This window comes from Pygocentrus nattereri, chromosome 18, assembly GCF_015220715.1.
Source record: "Pygocentrus nattereri isolate fPygNat1 chromosome 18, fPygNat1.pri, whole genome shotgun sequence".
NCBI lineage: Eukaryota > Metazoa > Chordata > Actinopteri > Characiformes > Serrasalmidae > Pygocentrus > Pygocentrus nattereri.
In genome coordinates, this window is record NC_051228.1 from 26,300,199 (window position 1) to 26,320,586 (window position 20,388).

Here is a 20,388-nt window from a genome sequence, read left to right on the forward strand (position 1 = left end):
ACTGGTCTAAGATCAATACGTTCATATAAAGGCAATATTTACTAAATCAACAAGGCACTTATGGTCACTTAATGCACTGCAGCCATTTTACCATGATTACACTATGCTCTGTGATCAGTTACAGCAATGTCCAACAAATACTTTAATTTACTGCAAGTAATAAGCTCAATAAACAATTCTTCCACTCAACTGTGTATTTCATTAACGGTACGCTGTGGTTTGCTTAGCAACAAGTAAAGCACAATGGCTTTTCATAAGTGCGTGGATTATTTAATTGATCTGTCTGGTAGCTCAGTCCAAATTTAGAATTTGTTTTATAACATGTTGTTCAGCACTCTTTCCTATACTGCCCAGTTTCAGCTGTGTGTTTCTGTGCTCACCTTTTCAAAGTACTTGATCTCGTACTCCAGGATGATGCCGTTGGGCCGGTCAGGTTCCTGCCAGGACACAGCGATGCTGTTCTTTGCTGTCTTTCCTTTCTTTACCACAGTGATAGGAGATGGAGCTGAAAAGATACAAAAAAAGCTTTTGTTCATTCTTCATTCCAAATCAAGTGAAAAATACTCGGGATGTAATGAAAGGTATGATGCAATATAGCGTAACTGCAGGCAGTGTCATATTTGCCTTTAATTTTTAAATTTGACCCAATTAGCTCTTCTTAATTAAACAGAGATTCATGTCTAATACTGTCAAATATGGCTGATTGCTAATGGTTAAAAAGTGCGTTTGATTCATGTTTTCTCAAGAAAAGCAAACCATAGAATATAAAATATTCTGGTCTCAGGCAGGAAACACAATCTGATGGGAAGCCTTGACACATACTTTTATCTCAGCTGTTTGATGAGAGATGAAACCAACTTTGAAAGCGGCTTTGGGGGATGACACATTTTACTGTTTACGCACTCTGTTTACCACATATAAAAGGACACAGCATCTGGTAATAATATCTCTTAATTCATAAACATCTTATTATAGTCTAACCATTGCGTCAGCCTTAACAAGCATGAAATTGTTTTATGTGCACAACCTGACCATAAAATAATTAAACTGCCCTCTGTCTGGTCACACCTAGTCTGTTCACTGTGTTACTAAACACCATTACAATTCAAATGCAGTTCTCTGGTGACATGAAATGGCTGTTTTTATGTGCTTTTCAAAATAATGTGACATTATGCATGACAGTTAGTGCAAGTACTGAAATACAGTACTTTTATGGTTACAGAGTACCAAAAATTCTATGTAATTTCTCAAATTTCCAGCCATTAGCCAATCAATAGACATGCCTGTTTTTAAAATCTAGACTGGTGATTGGCTGTCTAAACTGGATATTAAGGTCAACGCTTCCTGATTAGTCTGCAAATCATTGCTGTCAGCAAACACTTCCACTTGCTGCAACTTGGCTTGTGATTTAAAAGAAGGGATTGAAAAAGTATCAGTCAAAAATCAAATGTGCTTCGTTTTATTGTTGTCAATGGTGCAATACAAAGATCTCTCTCCTGTGCATCGTGCTTTACATTTAGTAAAACAAACATTGAGAAACGATTAACTTTCCTGCTGAGCACCAGAAAAATGTATCATGTCATTCTCAGCTGAACAATCAATATTTGAGGATGCGTTCTTTCTAGTCATCAAAGGAGGAAAAGCTACTTCTGTTTTTGAACTCCACACAAATATTACTATAATCTGAATGTAAAAGAAGTGAATACGAAAAAGCATTTTTATTTTTTATTATTATTTCATTATTTAATACATTTTTTTTTTTTTTTTATCGTTTGCCTCAGTCTTTCACTTTCTCTCAACTGCTGTCATGTTTACTACTTGTCAGTTGTTTTAACCTGTCCCCTAAGAAGTATATCCTGCTTGTGTTTGAGTACGGATTCTCATTCAAAAGGGCATCGTCTGAAAACCCCATTACAAATCTACAACTGAAGCTGTTTGGTATTAACCCTGATAAGAAGACATGGTGTAATTTGTAGTAATTCTTACTTGTAGCTCATTGAATCAAGCAGAGAAATTTTATTTAGATTGTAAAATCTAAATTTTTTATTCATACCACATTATGAATAGATAAAATCTTGCATGCATATGTAAAAGATTAGATATTTTATTATTGCACAGAGAAAAGAAAAAAACTTTTTTAAATTAGAGTTTTTACCAAGTTTTTGTTGAGTCAGAATAAAGATGATTTAAAGGTGTAGACACAGAATGAAAACCGAATATAAGTGTAATTTGTTGGCTAATATGCTACCCAATAAAATCTGTAATTTCCATAGCACAACAAAACAAAAACATCGACTTCTAAGGGTTAAACCCAAGGCATTCTCAGCAACCTTTGAATACTGTTCTATCTGCCTTAACAGAGTCCTATCCTGTGTCTCCACACACAAAAAGTGCCGTCCGTCTGCATGTGAAATGCAGAAATCTGAGCCTGTTGTGTATTCAGGAACCGAAGTGTCAGACTGTAACCGTGAGATAAAGAGTATTTAAGCATGTCCAAATGATCCCCGAGGTGCCGATACAGTAGCCCTGCTGCAACAGCATGCCGTTTAGGGGAGCAAAGAAAAGTCTTCTCTCCCCTTCAAAACAAAGAGTAACCATATCCCTCCTTTTGCCTAGACAAAACTATAATCATTCCTATCTTAAAAGCCTGAAACTAAATACTTGGCAACCCGATCTGCGAGCGGGCAGGAAAAAAGCTGCTTTATGGAGGGTGGCCCGGACCACTTAAACGGTCTGGCAGCCTGTTAAATGTTTGACTTTCAGTCAAGCAGGAGACGCAGTCCCTTTGAGTTATTGATTCTCAATAAGCCTTAAGGCGGGCGAGGGGAATTTTGATCTATATTTGTGATGACAGGAAACAAAAACATGAGTGGGGGGTCAGATCAAACAAGAGAGCTGGGTAAGAGTGAGTGCCACAGCATGTTTCAGATAAGAGAATGTTCTCAACATTCATGCATATAAAAATCAGCAGCAGTGAAAAAACACAGAGGTGGGAGAAAAAATGTGTCGTCCAATATTTTGGGTCAAAAAATAGCATCAAGGAAGACAAGCACCAAGACCTGTCCATGTCCAGATGTAGAACAACTGCATCTTCAAACGCAAAGTGAAGACCCATCTGTTTGTGAAGCACTTAAGTGAATACTTATCTATTGAAATGCATTCTGCATCTGTCTTTCTAAGTATTAGCACTGTCTTTTGTTACAGGCAGTGTCTTAACTCAAGGGTAGTTTGGACTAAAACTGTTTGTACTAGCTAGGGCACTTTCTCTGAGCAGACAACAAAGCACTGTTGTATGTCCTTCTGGATAAGTGTGTCTGCTAAATGCCGCAAACTTAAATGTATTAATTAGGGCCTGACCGATATATCACTTGGCCGATATTGACCACCTGCATCTTTATCGGTATCGACAAAAATATCACAGATAACTAACAACTTTTTTCAGTAACAGCATCGCTGGGATTAAGAAAATTGAAAATAGGAGCTAATAAATAGAACCCAAAACTGCAAAGAACATCTGGTAGTTGTTGGTAGAGTGTTAAGACTGTTGTTTATTTGAGTTTAAAAAGTCTGATGGTCAAGAACAATCATCTTTGTTAGCACTGTTAAACCAAGACTCTTAAAATTTGAGGTAGTTCCTGTCCATTTTAGAGGACTCTTCCACTAATTTTGTGCTTCAGTTCCAAGTAGAACACAACAGTGTCATTCCAACCTTCTAGGACAACAACAGCATGGAATCTGTACGTGAATGCTAAGACAACTTATTTTAAGTTCATATCAGCCAATATTATTGGCAATGAGAATTTTTAGCCCACGTAAAATCTATAAATCATTTCAGCCACAAAACATCTTGGATAGGCCCAAGTATTGATGTCCATAGTTTTGGCTTATGTTGTTGTGTCTACTTCACAGTTCTATTTTGTTTTAATAGAAGAAAAGCTTACAAAGCCTTACAAATCAAAATGAAATGGCATCATGGCTGAAGTGGAGAAGGTTGTATTGTGGGGCCCGCAGTGATTCCCATTCATAGCAAATACTCATTTAAAATACTGCACAAATGCTGGTATTGAGTGATAATTCAGTAATAATTTGCAGTCTGCAGAATCTGTTGCATGTGATACTGATTATTTGAATCTTAAGTGTTTTTGATACGGAACCTTTCAATGCCTACATTCATTATCAAAGAATTCTCATCATTACGAATTAAGAGGCAACACAGAGCAAATTCCAGTGGACAAAGGACAGCTAAATAAAGCATAACCAAAGTTCCTCTACAATCGCTGTGGCAGCCTCTCTGAATTCATTAACAGATGGAACACCTCTTGTAGAGGAAGTGTAGCAGATGAAGTGTGATGATGGTGCTCTGATTAATGGCTTCAATTGGGAAGTGTTACCATCCTCTAGCGTGTGAAGCCGCTAACACTGCACCTTTGCCAGCAAGGGTGCCGCTAACGCTAAACCGCAAGGAACGTCAATGCATCCACACCCAGACGTGCTAACATTCCTTTTTTCGGCAAAATAGATCATGCGCTAGCGAATCTGAGCTTTACACTCTTCAATTAATCACGTGCCTGAAGCTGAATGTAAGGAATACCAAAAATGGCAAAGACTTTACTTTTCCTTAGTGGTACAACAACAACTCTGGGCAATACTGGTTTTCAGAGTTTTTTCCAGGCATATACATGTATGCAATTTAACTGAAGTTAGTGCTCTGGGCCCACAGTTTGGGTAAGGGAAAGAAAGGTCACGGCTTCCAAGACAACCCCGTCCGAGTGCCAGGGTGAAGCTCTCAGCGGGCCATGTGTTTGTAAACAAGTGCTGCTGGGGGAGTCCTGCCGAGAGGCAAGATGAAAAACCTCTGGCAGAGTCGAGCAGCCCACCGGCCAAAAGCAGCGCTGAGATATGGCTCCTGCCAAAAAGCTCCCATGCCAACATGCGCCCTGCACGGAGAACACCGGCCTTCAACAGTCCTGCAGCAATGCATTCAAAATAAAGGTCTCTGCCATCTAACTGTCTGTTCTCCTTCTTTACAAATTCAAATACATCCCTATACACATGTATGAACACAGCAATAGGACACATTACAGTTGGACTCTTAAGCACTACTGGGAAGCTCATTATTCATTAATATTAAGGCTAATGACACATTAATATGCAGAGTTGGGTACTAAATTCAGCTACTCAGATTCAAACCACACTTAAGTCAGATGTTGACTGGCTTGAGCCTCGACACGAACATTGCCCTAGCTGACTCATGACTTAATCAGACATGAGACTCAAAACTCATGAAATTTAGGCCTGACATATAAAAAAAAGCAGACTTTGATTATTATAGTTTTGCTAGTCATGTTCAGTCATCACTGCAATGCCCACAGTTCACTTCAATCTCAATGACAAAATGAAATGCTACAGGCAGTAAACGTGTTTAAACAAAAGAGATAAACAGTATGAAACTGCAACCATGTAGTTTGGATAGCAATAGTTATGCTAGCTAGCACAATGGCTAATTAAGCTGAAGTTGTCGGCTTATCTAGCTAAACTTTTAGTAAGTTACAGATCATATAGCTTTAAATCATACTAAAACTATAATTGGTTTAAGCCTTATGCCAGCTAGCTACCATACCTTTTCACGTTGTTTTGCCTCTTTAAGCACTTAATTTACTGTGTGGAGCAGTTCACTTTTGTTCTTCAGATGGAAGGTTTTCTGTGACAAACAGTTCATTATTTAAAGCTATTAAGTTTTTCAGTAGAAGGTTTTAAGTGGAGGTTTAACTTTTCAGAATGTGATGCATGCAGCCAATAATCAAAATTAACAAAAATTATCTACAAGCCTTAAGACTCAACTCTCTGTACAGTCGACTCAAAATCATACCTAGTTACTATAAAACTGATTATGTGAAAACCAGAACTGACCAACCCCTGCCCACATACTACCACATACTGGCTCTTGCAGTTGATAAGACTGCTGGAGTAAATTTAAAGCTTAGAAACACTGTATCATGTACCATATCATACACACCAATATATGTTGAAAAGAATGAATAAATAAAAAGAAACAATCAAAAAAGAAAACAAAAACAAAACAAATAAAAAAAACAATGAGGTCTATTAATGAATAGCTATTTAACTGTCTAACTGATGATCTAAGATCTGTAACAAGGTACAAGACTTTATCACTGAGCCTACAGCACCACATCTTGTGGCTGTCATCATGGGATGCTATAAAACCATTAAGACTGGAGTGGCGGAACAAATGCTAATAAGTGACTTATTCAAGTGACTGATTGGGTCACCATCTGCAAAGCGCCTCCAACTGCTGACGGAGGAGTTGATAACAGATAGGCCTGCACTGGCAAACGAATGGGGCAAAATGCGAATACTCTCAACCGCTTGCCAAAAGCAACTCACTAAGAGTAATTAAGAATATTGAGTGTGGCAAGTCTTTGCAGACTGATATGTCAATTACTTGCTGTGAATGGGCAAATATTAAAAGCTCACAGAATAGTTCTGCAAATGCCACCACTTACGTGCCTGTCGACATTCATCAGGGAACTACGAGCGCACTTCAGAGGCATGCGAAAGAGCAAGCGCTAATCACTTGCACCTGCATGCAATTCAGTTTGTTTTGAAATCTAGTTCATTTCAAGTGTTGGAAATCAGCAAGCATTTGATCAATCCACACAAACTGTCCTAGTTATGAAAGCCAAAAACGGGGAAAAAAACAACTTTATAGCTTCTTCCTTTTTATGGAACAGCCTCGGAGGCTCTGGTTAGCATGCCCGTGTGACGCTAATTCTGCATGCAAGCTGCGTCAGCCGAGCTGAAGCTGTGTGGCAGGCATCTTGGGCTCCAAAATCATCATTTTGCTTGTCACCATTAATAGTGTTTTAAGGAGCCTAATCCTTCTGTTGATCTGAGAGCACCTTAATGAGCCAGGCAGATGTTGAAGCTGACTCTTCAGGGGAGAAAAGCCATACCTCCACTGTCCCAGCGAAATGAATTAGCACCTCGAGATTGTTTTTTTGTGTGCTACTTAAGTGCATCGGTGGCGCTTTTTGTGACAGAGACTCATTGGCAAGGAAATAAGTGCAAATATTATGTTAAATATTTCACCCTAAATTAGACTGCAGCAGTTGCTCACAGAGGTTGTGTAAAAGGCCTGGGAGTTTAGTATAATGGATTATGCAGAGGGGAAATAGGGAAATAAATAGTTTGGCTTCGGCAGCACCTGTGCCACCTGCGCTGGAGGTGTGGAATAGGGGGGCCAGGGTGGAGAAAATCTCTGGTGAAGGGACAGGGCTTAGGGGGCTGCTCCACATTCCCCACAGTAGAACATTTCAATAAGCTTAGTCTAACAGCAATGAAAAGAAAGTTCAATGGAATAACATGAGACATTCTTACCATAGCATAAGGATGTAAAGAGCCAATTTGAGAGCCAATTAAAGGATATCTGAATCAACTCTTCCATCCATCAACTCTTATCAGCTACAATCAAACTGACCCTTTGTTAAGGCTATTTCACTCAAAAAACTCACACCGCTATTTTAGAGATGACATAAAGAAACATCATCCACAACAGAACTGGGGCATGTTTCACTTTTTTGGTTTAAATGTCTGCAGCGAGAGCCTATGAAAAAGTGGTAATTGAACACTGTGTTTTTGACTGCAGTTAAAATAGCACGTAAAATGTTAGATTAGACTTGAGCCGATTGATGACAGTATTGTGAATCACTGATCGATTGCATCTATAGCGTGTGCTAATCAAGTTTTAAATGTCAGAAATGTACCTTCTGCAGTTTTAAGATGCACAAAGAGTAAATGTTTCTGTCTCATAATCTTTATTTACTTTCAGCATGATGTGTTTTCATGTGTGTCTAAGTCTAAATACGATGTCTGCCTGCAGAAAATTCTGTACCGGCTCAAGATGGCATTATTTCTTTTTTTAAACATTTTTTATGGTTGTGACTGTTAAATAGATAAAGCTATGGTGCAGATTTCCATGCACAGAATGTCTTTTCTTGCAAAACACAATCTTCAATATTTTAGCTGTGGCTATATAAAAGGCGTAACAACAGTAATAACTGAGAGTAACAGTAGCCAACATTACACAATAAACTTGTATTGTTGTAACAAGAAGCAATTTAGAAGCTGGAAATGTACTAAGTCTACAGTAAAAACACCAAACCATTCCAAGATCAAAGTTAGCCTGTACATTTCTGATCTTACACCTGAGTGTGTTTATTTTCTCTGGTTTTAGCAGGCTTTTTGTGTAGTGTTTCCACAATACCCACTGTACTGATACAGGTTACTGTTACACAGCCTCTCATCTGTTTAATATTCTTTTTTCTCAAAGAAGCTCCTCTTTTTTTTGGGGGAAAATGGCTCTCACTTGCCCGGCACCCATAATAAATCTGTCCTTCAGCGAAGGCAATGGGCCACGATCTGACGTTACTATACCACACACCATCTCAAAAGCCAAGTTCAGATACTGCATACCTAGCAGTTACAGAGTGTTAAAGCTGAGTAAAACGAGTACTGTGCTCACCTTGACATCTAAACACAGTATATTTGAAGATGTTATAAAATGGCTTGAAGCTCAAAAGCTAGGTATTTACTATAGGTATTTACAATTCTAAAAATGAAGTGATTTCAAAGTACTTGTCAGGCTAGCTGACATTTCTATCTGACCTAAATTGTATTCGTTTTGCAACCTTTAATGTACCTAAAGTGCGCCCAGTACATCAGTATTATCTACAAATATTGGATTTGTTATCAGCTATTAACTCAGATCTGAATTAGGGGCACAAAAACCAGATCAAGCAAGACTTAATTTGGCAGCTTTCCTTTGATTTAAGCTGCAGTAAGATTAGATAAACATCAGCCAAAACAAAAAACATATGAAAAACCTGTTTCATGTAGACACACTGTAAGAAATGGAAGGTAATGGAAAAGCGTTTGCTATTGTTGTGTTACAGCACTCACAGGAAAAGGCACCGTACAGTGAATTTTGATATTTCACTACCTTTCATGCAAAAGTCCTGCACTTTGGCACGCTGACTGGGTCTTACAACACCTACCAAACACTGCGCTTAGCCTACAGCCACCTAGTTCACATGAAACATGACTACCACTCGATGCATCGACCCAAGCAGATTATCCTGACTGCAATGACATGAGGGGAAAGTGAGTGTTCAGTATTCCACATCAGTCTCCTAGCTGGCCGATGTGAAATCCCTCATTTCAAGGCTGCCTTATCGCAGTGGAACCGCTTCGCACACGTGGCATGCTTCATGCATGCTGTGAGCGCTCAACAGGTTTCTTCTCAGCCGTCTCTGGACAATCCCAAGTAATTACAGGCCCTGGCTCAGATAAAGCAGATTATGCATCAGTCTCCATTAGAGTCATCATTACCTTAATGAAAAGTCAATGGCAGCCACTCTCACAGGAGATAGAACAAATGTGTGTGTGTTTAGGGTGGGGGGGGTCAAAGACCCTCTGATATAAACATAAGACTTCAAAATAGGTCTCCTGTTGGTTCTCCTACAATTCATCATTAATTAGCTCAGAGCATACAATTTCTGACCACAGTAAACATGTAGGGCTTCATTCCTGGTAAAACCAGCCACAAAAACACAGCAAAGCTTGCTTAATTATTATCTTCGCTCTTATGGTCACTGAAACGGCACTGTGGTAATAAACACTGTGGTGATGACAGTTATGAGCAGCCACAGTGACTATTTTATGTCTGTAAATTACATGCTTTGCCTTGCAAACTAGTATGTTTTCCACTAGCAACCAGTGAACCAAGTGCCATCTATGACTACAACATTTAATCTGAACATTACTGGCAGAGTGTTTCTATAATAAACAAGTACACTGAGTATTTGAAAAACATTCACATTTTAATTGCTGTCCTAGACGCAGTATGAGGGCTGTTTATTTTTACAGTATGGGAGGTCCTATCACAAAAAGCTCAAGCTAAGAGAGCAAGCCTGCTGAAAGATGCTCAGACAGACCAACGTTTTGGAGATATGCCACCTCACTGATATAGTGGACACTGTATGTGCAGTGTTCTCTATTCCTCTATCTTCACAAGCCTTACTGTTTGCTCTTTCTGTCTTGATGGTTCACATTTATATAATATCCATGTTTAGTAACCTCTGTCTCAAAAGAACCTGCATGAACAAATTGTATCAGAAAATTTAAGCAGCTGCTGACCCACTATCCACACCAGATAATAACCATGAAGATATGCGTAAGTACAGTGAGGAGTAATGTTCAAATAGATATGAATCTGATCTAGAGAGATGTGAAAATGGCTTAAATGCGATGTGTTTTGACTTAAGGATGTAAGGACTCTGACGTAAGGAGAAAAGGTAAAACTTAGGATAAATTATTTTTTCTTCAGCAGTCTTCTGTGTAAAAATGATCCTTTCATAGCAGTGATATGTCTTTTTTTAATTGAAATTGTCAAAACGTTTGTGAGACAAACAAAATAAAAACTTACAATCTTTTGGCTTTGTTAGATCATCCTTTACATATGAAAATAGGAGACCAAGTGGCACTATTAGCCACATTTTGGCCATTTCATATATTGTTATGCACATTTCTACTCTGCCATCACTTGTTTACTAATGTTTTTTGAATGTTTGCTTGTTTTTGTTTTTTTCGTTACTTAGGGGTGTGGACATCCACTAACTTAAACATCTCAATCTACATTAATCATCATCAGAAAAATTTCTAATTGACCCATAAAATCGCAGTTATTGCTGGCAATTATTAAAAGTATGCCATAATTTCACATAAATTCTCACTTTGCTAATGTTGCTTGTTTTTGCTTCCTTCAAGCACTGAGCATATTAAAAATGTGACAAATAACCCAAAAGCCTACTTAAGGCTTTCTTAGGAGAACAGCTGGCATTGTAAGGGCTGCATTCTTCTGCATTCTTTTGCGTGTCAGATTTAGTCAAAAAAGCAGATATATGTCAGTTCAATGCTGTATTGTGATGGTAGTCTAGCATATGGGCTTGTAAACAGGTCCAATGGAGGAGCTGAATGAGAAACATCAACAGAGCACCTGGGCTTGCTGCACTTACCTGCTTGGTTGGTTGTGACGTTGAGGGAAACGTACTGGCGCAGAGGTTTAGTTAGTTCAGACACGCCATTCACTGCCTCCACCTCAAAGGTGTAGTTGGTGTGGGCCAGAAGGTCCACCACCATGACGGAAGTGTTCCTGAGGCCTGTGCGCTGAGGCAGGTAGCGGACATGACTGCCACACGGCTCGTAATGGCCCAGGTCAACGCTGATCTTTCTGCATAAGATGCTGTACGTCACATCCTTTCTGCCGCCTGTCTCCTCCGGAGCGCTCCACTCCAGGAACACACTTGTCTCGTTCACATTGGAGATGGCGTTTCGCGGAGCCGAAGGAGGCTCTGTGGAAAATATCCAAGTATAACACAAAGGTTCATGATGTATAACATCCTAGTTCTGCAAAAACACTTTGACATTAACAACTATAAAACTCTGATTATGCGTTTTAAGACATGACGGAGGCAGGCACGGTCAGAGTGGGCAGAAGAATTCTTGTGTTGTTCTGTGTCTGAGAAAATTCAACTCACTGATTTGACTACAATGACAGAAGCATCAGTTTGCTGTAGTCACTAAAACATGAAATTTAAATGAGTTAATTTCACGTTTCTTGTATGTTCAATTAGACTTTATTTACACTGGATAACAACATTATTCCATGAGTCAATTCATACACTGGTTAATGTAGTACATTTTCAAATAGTGACATTGGTTTCAATGGTTATGGCTTTCTCACAGATTTATTCCATAAGGGCTTAGCTATCTCTACAGCTGTTCAATGTTAAAGTCCCTAATAGTGGAACATACAAAGTAAGGGTGTGCACATTCCACCCAACATGGGTGCAGGTGCAGGACACAGCTAAAGATCAAACAACCAATAAAAGTGGACGCCTGCATACTGCATGTCTAAGAGCTCCCTTATTTATTCAGATATAATGAGTTTTCAAAATTTTGCCTGATGAAGACCCTTCAAATATATATGAATAAATAAGGGAGGTTTCAGTTTGTGGACATCCACATCCCTTAGTAACTCAATGCACATCAATCATCAATCAAAAAAAAAAAATCACATCAATCAAAAAAAAAAAGTATGCCATCATTTTAAATAACTAAAAACAAATAAACTAAAACAATCTGTTAAAAGTGCAGATTCAAAACTTTAAATTGACAAAACATTGTCAATTTGAGGAGATATTTTATTATAATTTGAATTTGATAAAAAGTTATTGTTTTTACAGACTTGTTTGTAGAAACAAAAACAATCTTTACATTTCTGTCATAATGTAAACATTTGTCATTGAAATAAAAAAGTCAGAAGTACAAACTGATGCCTGTAAGATGCAGAATGTAAATCAAACACACATATAATTCATTATGTAACTAACTATGTAATTAATAAGGTTGCAGATTTCTTTCATGTACCTATCTGCTGATGATGAATAATGAGATGAGCAAGAAAAAGTTGAACATTTATTTCTGCAGGGTAACTAATGAACTAAAATCAATGTAATGAAGACATTTTAGAGCAGCAGACCAGCATCGCCTAAACATTCTGCTTTTTTGGAGAACAATAAACACATCATTAAATATCGGTTTGAAGTGTTACTTAAATCTCAACACCTATATATATGTAAATCAAATATACATGTAATTCATCATGTAACTATGTAATTAATAAGGTTGCCGATTTCTTTCATGTACCTATCTGCCGATGCTGATATATAAGCACTGATAAAACATAGAAAATAAGATTAAATCTACTTAGATGAGTAAGAAATGGTTTAACATTTATTTCTGCAGGGTTACTTATTTATTTTATTTTTTTTAAGTAAATGTCTGCCAATACCAAATGTAATATCACAGTGAATCCCTAGTAATTACATAACTTCATATCGCTGTTGTCGGAATGACACCTCGTATCTCTGTTTTTGACATTTTTCAGTTTTTGGCATGATGTGAAAATGCCTGTTACTCTGTACATAGTGTGTAAATTACATGATAAATGGACCAAAAGAAACTGCCCAGAATGACTTGGAAAGACGCCTGGTTCCACTGACTTACATTAAAAGTAATGTAGGTTTTTTCCTTTTGGAGATATGAAGTTTTCTTCTGACAGCAGCGATATATTACGTAAAATAGCAAAATGGTATAATATTTTTTTTTATTTCAAACTGTGAATTCAGGTGCTATGAGCCTCTAAAAAGAAGTATATTTACTTGTGCAGGCCATGTTGGTGGGGTCCATGTCCGTCCTGTAGTAGCCCTGTTCACACTGGCAGGAAGTGGAAGCCTCAGTTTTGGTGAAGCTGTGAGGAGGACACTTGCTGCATGTTTTAGTCTGCAGAGCCGATCTGTAGAATCCAGGCTTGCACACTGCAGATAAAAAATACAAGACAGAAATGATTACATTATGAATGCAACTGATCAGTGCCTTTGTACTGCCTATTTGGATTTGATGAGAAACATTGGCTGCTAAAGTCAAACATTCATCAGCTTCATTAAAAAGAGCAGGTGCTGATATCAATGGTGCTTTGATGGTTAAAATGCGCGGCGCTCATTAATACGCTATGATGTGTTCCATCATCAAGAGTTTTAGCACAAATTAAACCTTTGATGCATTTATAATTGCATTTCACTCCCTTTCTAACATGTATTTGATGCATGAGTAATTAATATATTTGGGAATACATTTACTTGATTCAGCTTTCTATAGAAATTCAATTAAAAACAGTGAAGAGCAAAAGAGCGAATGACACAAACTGAATTGACTATCAGAAGGCTTTAGGGTTAACTCATCTAGCCCTAACTCAGCAACATCCCCAGAATGCGGTTATAGGAAATAATGGGATTTAAAAGTTCCCTGGGACGGCAGAGACAAATGGAACCTGTGCATCCTGTGTTTATGACTGTTTAAATGACTTTCAATTTAACACAGATACTTATGCACAGCACACAGCCTGACACTGCAGAATACATTCAGGTAATGTATTGCTTGGGAAGAAGACAGACATATTATCAATGGCCTCTGCAGTCCAAAGTGCAGACAAAGACATTAATTAAAGCTTCCCTGGTGTGTATTAAAAGGCAGACAGCAGAGGTGCTCTGTGAATTCAATCTAACCAGCACAAGAACATCAAGCTGTAATAAAAACAGGGTGTCTGTAGGTCCTTAAAAAGTCTTAATTTCTGGGAAAAGGCCTTAAAGATAAAAGATAAAAAATATCTTAAATCTGAATTTAAATAGCCTTAGTTTTCCCCTTACGTTACTGCAGTAACATTATGACGACTGTACTGTTTAAACTTTTAAAAATTTAAATAAGAAGAAGGCAAATAAGAAGGTAACTTCAGGTTTTTTACACCGTATAAATATCTAGTAAGAAATTCTCTGGCTTTTTCCAATAATCTGATCTTTGAGCACGAACGTGTTCTTACATGGTCTATACACTTAAAAAAGATGGTTCTTCAAGGCTAGTAAAGAAAACTCAAATTTTGTGAATTAATTCAATGAAAAGGTTCGCTAACACATTAGTCAAAATATTCATGATTGTAACACATGATAAGTGGGAGTGATAGCTCAGATTGTTGCTGTAATATCACATTTTATTCAAACTCTATAGCTTATATCTAATTTCAGGCTTTCCCATTTACACAAATCCGTAAGGCCAAACTCCACCCTGACACAGCAACATGGCCATCTGAAGTTATGCAATTCTGTAGCCTGTGGTAAAGAAAAAAGGTCCTAAACCTAATATGTTTTGTCCTGCATACATTTTGACACTGAATGTCACTAAATCCTCTGAATTATGAGGTCATTTAGCAGTTAAAAGCCAAATAATGCTACATGCAAGCTCCTACTCTTGCACACTCAAATGACGTCACATGAAAATAAGTCTATTGTTAAGCTTTAACACTGTTATACACAAGTCTAAAACTGTCAGAGCCTCTTAATTACTATAGCAGAAAAACCTTGCTGATTTCTGTGGGGTATTTTGGTGAGGTTGCCAGTTCATGTAGAATTATTCATATTTGGATTCTTTAATGATCTTGTAATTGTTAAAAAATCTTCGGAGGTAAAATGTATCGGCTACGAAACAAGGACATGACGGGGTGATTTATGAAAACTTCATTCATTTTTCTCAGAGAAATACAGCTCAGACCTGGAGTTCCAAATATGGGCATTCTGCCCGATGACTAATGAATGACAACATGACTCCAGAGGTCTATAGGTCTATCATTTATCTTAGGACCCCTGCAGACACCCTGTAAAAGTCTGATAACCTTTAGGCTACCAACCTTTATTTATGCGTATTTGTAAAGTTCAATTACTCTCAAATCATTAACAGTTACTGTACTTTTAAACGACATATGACTGTCACTGTCAATGTTACATTAGTAATAACCTACCTATCTACTTAAGATAATGAACAATAAAAATGGCCTTAAGTGAACAATAAAAACTATGCACAGTCTGAAAAAGATTCCAAAAACTTACAATGAATTACAATGAGACTCTTTGAGAAACTAAATTATAACTATTACTTAATTACAATTATTATTTGCCTCTATATGTGTTACATTTAATTGAGTAATCATGACAGCCTTAATGGTGAGTCTCTAATGCTGGCCTGGTGAGCTCAATGACAGCTGTTTATTTATTTATTTTTATCAATGACCATCATCTTTCCATCTGCTGCCAAAAAAGCTGCTTGCCATAAAATGGCCTCATCACTGTCTCTCCTGCATGACTTAGATATCTGTCATTCGCAGGGCACTGCTGGGTGCCAGAGTAATGGCCTCTAGACCAGATTTGCACCACTGAAGCCTCCTGACTGAAGCTGTAAATAGATCGCATTTGGCCTTGAGGGCCTATTGGCAGCATTTAAGTTAGGCTATCCATAGAGCCTAAACGGCTTACTTAATTTAATGGAGCATAGCAACAACAGCAAAGCATTTCAAAATCACAAAAAATATGCTTTTCGTCTTACTGCTTTACATTTGCCACTATGAACTCAGTAAGACCTTTCGTTCTGAATTTACAAAACATGTCAAGCACTGGATTTTGTACAAAGCTAGGTTTTATTGCCACAATCTTCAGTGTACATGCAGCCATCCAAAAGCTCAGTTAGCCAAAAATACTCCAAAGAAACCAGCTGTGGCACTTGTATAACAAGCTAATCCTTGCATAAAAAGGTTTCAATGGCACTTCATTGCAGTAAATGCTTTTCGAACTTGCATAGCATCTGCAGGCTCTCTTGGCAAGCGAAATACACAACCGAGTATTATCTGGCTTGAAATGTTAAGAAGAACATTTTTTTTCTACTTCAGCTCAATGGGTGCTTGTGCATTTCAGGAGCAAAACAGCTGAAAATGTTTTAAACATGAACCCCAAAAAACATTATCGCCCCAAACCCCCCTCTACTAATGTGGTTTCAGAGCTGTGCTTGATAATAAGAATCTACTTCAAATTACAGAGTATTTGCAGTGACCTTGCAATTGTCATTAAGCTACCTCCCACTGTGAAAATGACAAAGGCTGATTTAAATGTCAGGCCTGGAACATGATAATGGAGCTGCAGTTTATCTGGATAGCTCTTAAATACCATGAACAGTTACTGAGGATTCTCCATGAGTAAGTGTGCATGTGTGGGTAGCTTTGAGCAGCTTTGATGAAAGGATGGTCATAGACTACAAATAATTTAGGGACATTATATAACAGGCATTACATGTACCAACGCCTAATTAAAAATCTAAGTCTTAAAACAGTGAAAGCACATTTCCATCTTTTGCCAACTCTTCTGTCTACGAAACAATCAACAATGCAATCTCAAAATGAGATTTATCTAGTCATCTATCATTTTTGCAGTGTGACTAATCCTACAAGTGACCTGGGCAGAGCAACATGACTCAAAAAAAATCAAATTTCTCCCCAATTTATTCATATCCAATCCCACCCACTACTTAGGACTCCCCCAATTACACGATACCACCAGGGCTAGGAAGTCAAAGACTAGCACAGGCTTCCTCCAAGACCTGTGAAGCGCCACTGCATCTTTTCGACCCGCCGCTCACAAGTCACTGGACAGCCAAATGCGCTTGGAGGAAACCACCAACCCTCAGATCTGTTATGTCAGCTAACAGACTAGCATCGTTCTGAATGATGCCATACTACCCACCCAGAGAGCGAGGCCAATTGTGCTCTTTTGGACACCTGGCCATGGATGGCTGTAGCATCACCAGGGATATAGCTCACAATCTCCTGATGATGGGGTCAACGCTTAGGATGGCGTTATCCTCTATACAGGAAGTGTTCACTGACGGTTCATTTAACTACCAATAATTACCAAACCTAGAAACGGAAACCGGCCTGGGACGTATCAAATATTCTATGCATCTACCAGTTCTGGAAAGGAAGTGGCTTCATACTGGCCTGCATTATTTTGAGCAAAAAGATTTACGTTATCGCTATTAGAACAAAACCATATCTCCATTTTTTAAAACAGAATTTGAAAAAAGCAGATGAGGTTTAAACTGTGGTAAAATATCATGATGAATGGAGTAATAGAAGTGCTCCAACATTACCTGAAAAAAAGTCTTTTTCCATTAACTTCTGTTCAAATTCTAAACTTCAGAACGATTTTTTCCTTTTCCTGTATAGTTACCATTTTGGTGGTAGACAAGGTTTTGTTCCATAAGTGATGATACGTTAGATCATGTAAATGCCTTCATTAATCTAAACACACACAGAACAGTGCCAACCATCTGTGACTGCCAGGATGCCCGCAACACACAACAAAATGTTAAGTGAAGGCTTAGAGGCTGATTTGTATACTGTAGAATTCTGCAGTATCAAAACAGTGAAGGCTGATATTACGATAATACAAACGGCGTACTGTGCATCCCTGCAGATGCCTGCACAGAACAAGAGGCAGAGTTTCTACATTGTAATTATGTATTTTATATCACTCTCTTCAGGGTTGGCTCTGTGTTCCTCTCCTAGTCTATTCCTTGTCTGGGAGTTCAGCTTGCTCTCACGAAGCACTTCATTTAAGCAATTTGTCATTTGACCATGATACATTTGCTGAGGATGCTGAGGATGACAGATATAAATCCTGACACGGCCAAATACATTTCTCCACACTTCAGTTGGGCCGCGCCGGGATAATCCCAGAGAAAGGCAGCATGAAGATATACTGTAAAGCAAATCTTAATAGAAACAAGATGAGGGTTGATTAAATAAATGGCTGTGAATGGGCCACAGTAATGGTCCTGTGATTGGATTACACCAGGGATTGGTGCAAAATGAGGACTTGCTCTTCATATATTCTTCATTAAACGTACAGAACTCAGAGGATTATTATTCAACAGTCTATCTACCTAATGAAGTTAAGAGATTAGTACCTGTAGGCCCATTAAAAAGAATCTTAAGTCCCACCATTTGAAAATTGCTTGTAAAAAAGAAAATCTAAAACCTGTACATGCATATTTCATGAAATGGCTTACAAATGGGAGGATGCCTCCCTGAAGATTAAAATATGAAGTATTACGTTTCATTTTCAAAGGTCCATCCGGCGATGATTCAAAGCATGAAAAAGGAGTGAGAAAGGATTTGATAATATATATTTTCTTTTTCAACATGCCCACTCACCCCCTTTGCAAATCTTTCAGCACAGAGACGGGAGGCGGCATTCGCAAGGTCTTTAAAAAGAGCCACTAACTGATTCACCTTGACAGAACCTTGGTCCCTTGTCATGCAACATTAGACTTGGGAAATATATGCTGAGCTCTTGTCTCGCCAAGCTTGCAGCCAGGTTGCTATCTGTTCAGCCTGTTTTGTTCTGCTTCCTTGTGTACAGTTTTAGCATTTAAATAGCTAATCTGTCTTTGGATTGATTTTTAAGCAGCAAATATCATCGCTGTGCTTTTATGACCCGAGTGCACTGATTTGCTTTGTGCATGCATAATATAGCATGAAGCCGTGACTACATAACAAAAATAGAGGATGCAGCCTCAGGTAAACACACCAAAAAAAATCACCAAAAGCATTTCAGTTCAAGGCTGCTTAGTACAGAGATTAGGACTACGAATATATCATTTGTTAATAATTATTATGATTTAGTATTTGCATTACGATATGAGAGAATGTTTCAGTATGCAAATGAGCTCACTAACCAATCATGGTTACATGCAAGAGAGAATCAATAAGAGTAAACAAAATTTTGATCAAATCATAAAATGTCAATACAAAACCTAAAGCAGTGTACACAACCTTTAGTAGTGGGTGTTGTAGTGGATTTAATGGGGCATGAAGATACATGACCAAATAATGTTGGGCCTGCATTCAATGCATGGCAAACTTGTGCTTTAATAGTTAGAGTTTTGCTGTTTATTTATTATTATTTGTATAAAAGGTTGCAGTGGAGAAAAAGGCGTTTCACTCTAGTTGTGTGTTCTGGAGGAACTAAAAACACAGCAATGTTTATTCATTAGTTTATCATCTACTGCTTTTTCATTTTTTTTTTTTATACAAAATTTTCTTCCCAATTTAGTCGTTTCCAGTTCCACCCCTAGTTAGGACTCCCCCAATCACACGATGCTATCAATGCTAGTAGGATGAAGGCTTCCTCTGAGACCTATGAAACCAGCCACCACTTCTTTTCGAACTGCCGCTCACACAACGTCATTGGACAGCCAAACACACGCGGAGGAAAACGTCAACCGCCAGATCTGTTACATCAGCTAACAGAAGGCAGCGCTGAATAGCATCGCGTTGAGTGGTGGGGGGAGGTGGAGTGGCCATCCTACCCACCCAGAGAGCGAGGCCAATTGTGCTGTCTTGGACTCCCAGCTTGGACTCCCAGCTGCAGCATCACCAGGGATCACACTCACAATCTCCTGATGATAGGGCCAACGCTTAGACAGTTGCACCACTTGGGAGCCCCATCATCTACTGTTAAAAGAAAATGTACACTTCTACTTCTCCTACACTTCTGCTGGACAGCAATAAAATTCCTACAGGAGGTGTGAGTTTTGGGATTCTATGAACCTGGATGTTTGCATCGCACTGTATTTATGTGAAAACTTGTGCATAACGTAACGGTCTGATGATACTGTATGGCTGTATATGAATACAAAGTTTGGAAAATGTTTAACCACTTAAATAGCCAGGGCCAACTGGTGATCCAGAAAGCAAATTTTATTACACACATATTTAACCTACAAACAGCTCAGCTAGTTTGCATTGAAGTTCTTGTAGTTAGTGACAAATAAGCCTAATATGTAATAAACCTAAGACTGTAAAGGGTTAAT

The 20,388-nt window shown here is 38.3% G+C and overlaps 1 protein-coding gene across 1 annotated transcript in view; it reads right to left on the reverse strand.

The window, feature by feature from the left end:
* The window catches only part of LOC108428864 (ephrin type-A receptor 5), an 83,533-nt gene that overhangs the window by 26,721 nt on the left and 36,424 nt on the right, over window positions 1–20,388 (reverse strand). Inside the window, exons 4-6 of the mRNA XM_017700209.2 lie at window positions 13,302–13,457; window positions 11,094–11,429; window positions 381–505 (exon numbers count right to left, since the gene is read on the reverse strand). Of these exons, the coding sequence (XP_017555698.2) occupies window positions 381–505; window positions 11,094–11,429; window positions 13,302–13,457 (617 nt within the window). The remainder of the gene's footprint in view (window positions 1–380; window positions 506–11,093; window positions 11,430–13,301; window positions 13,458–20,388) is intronic.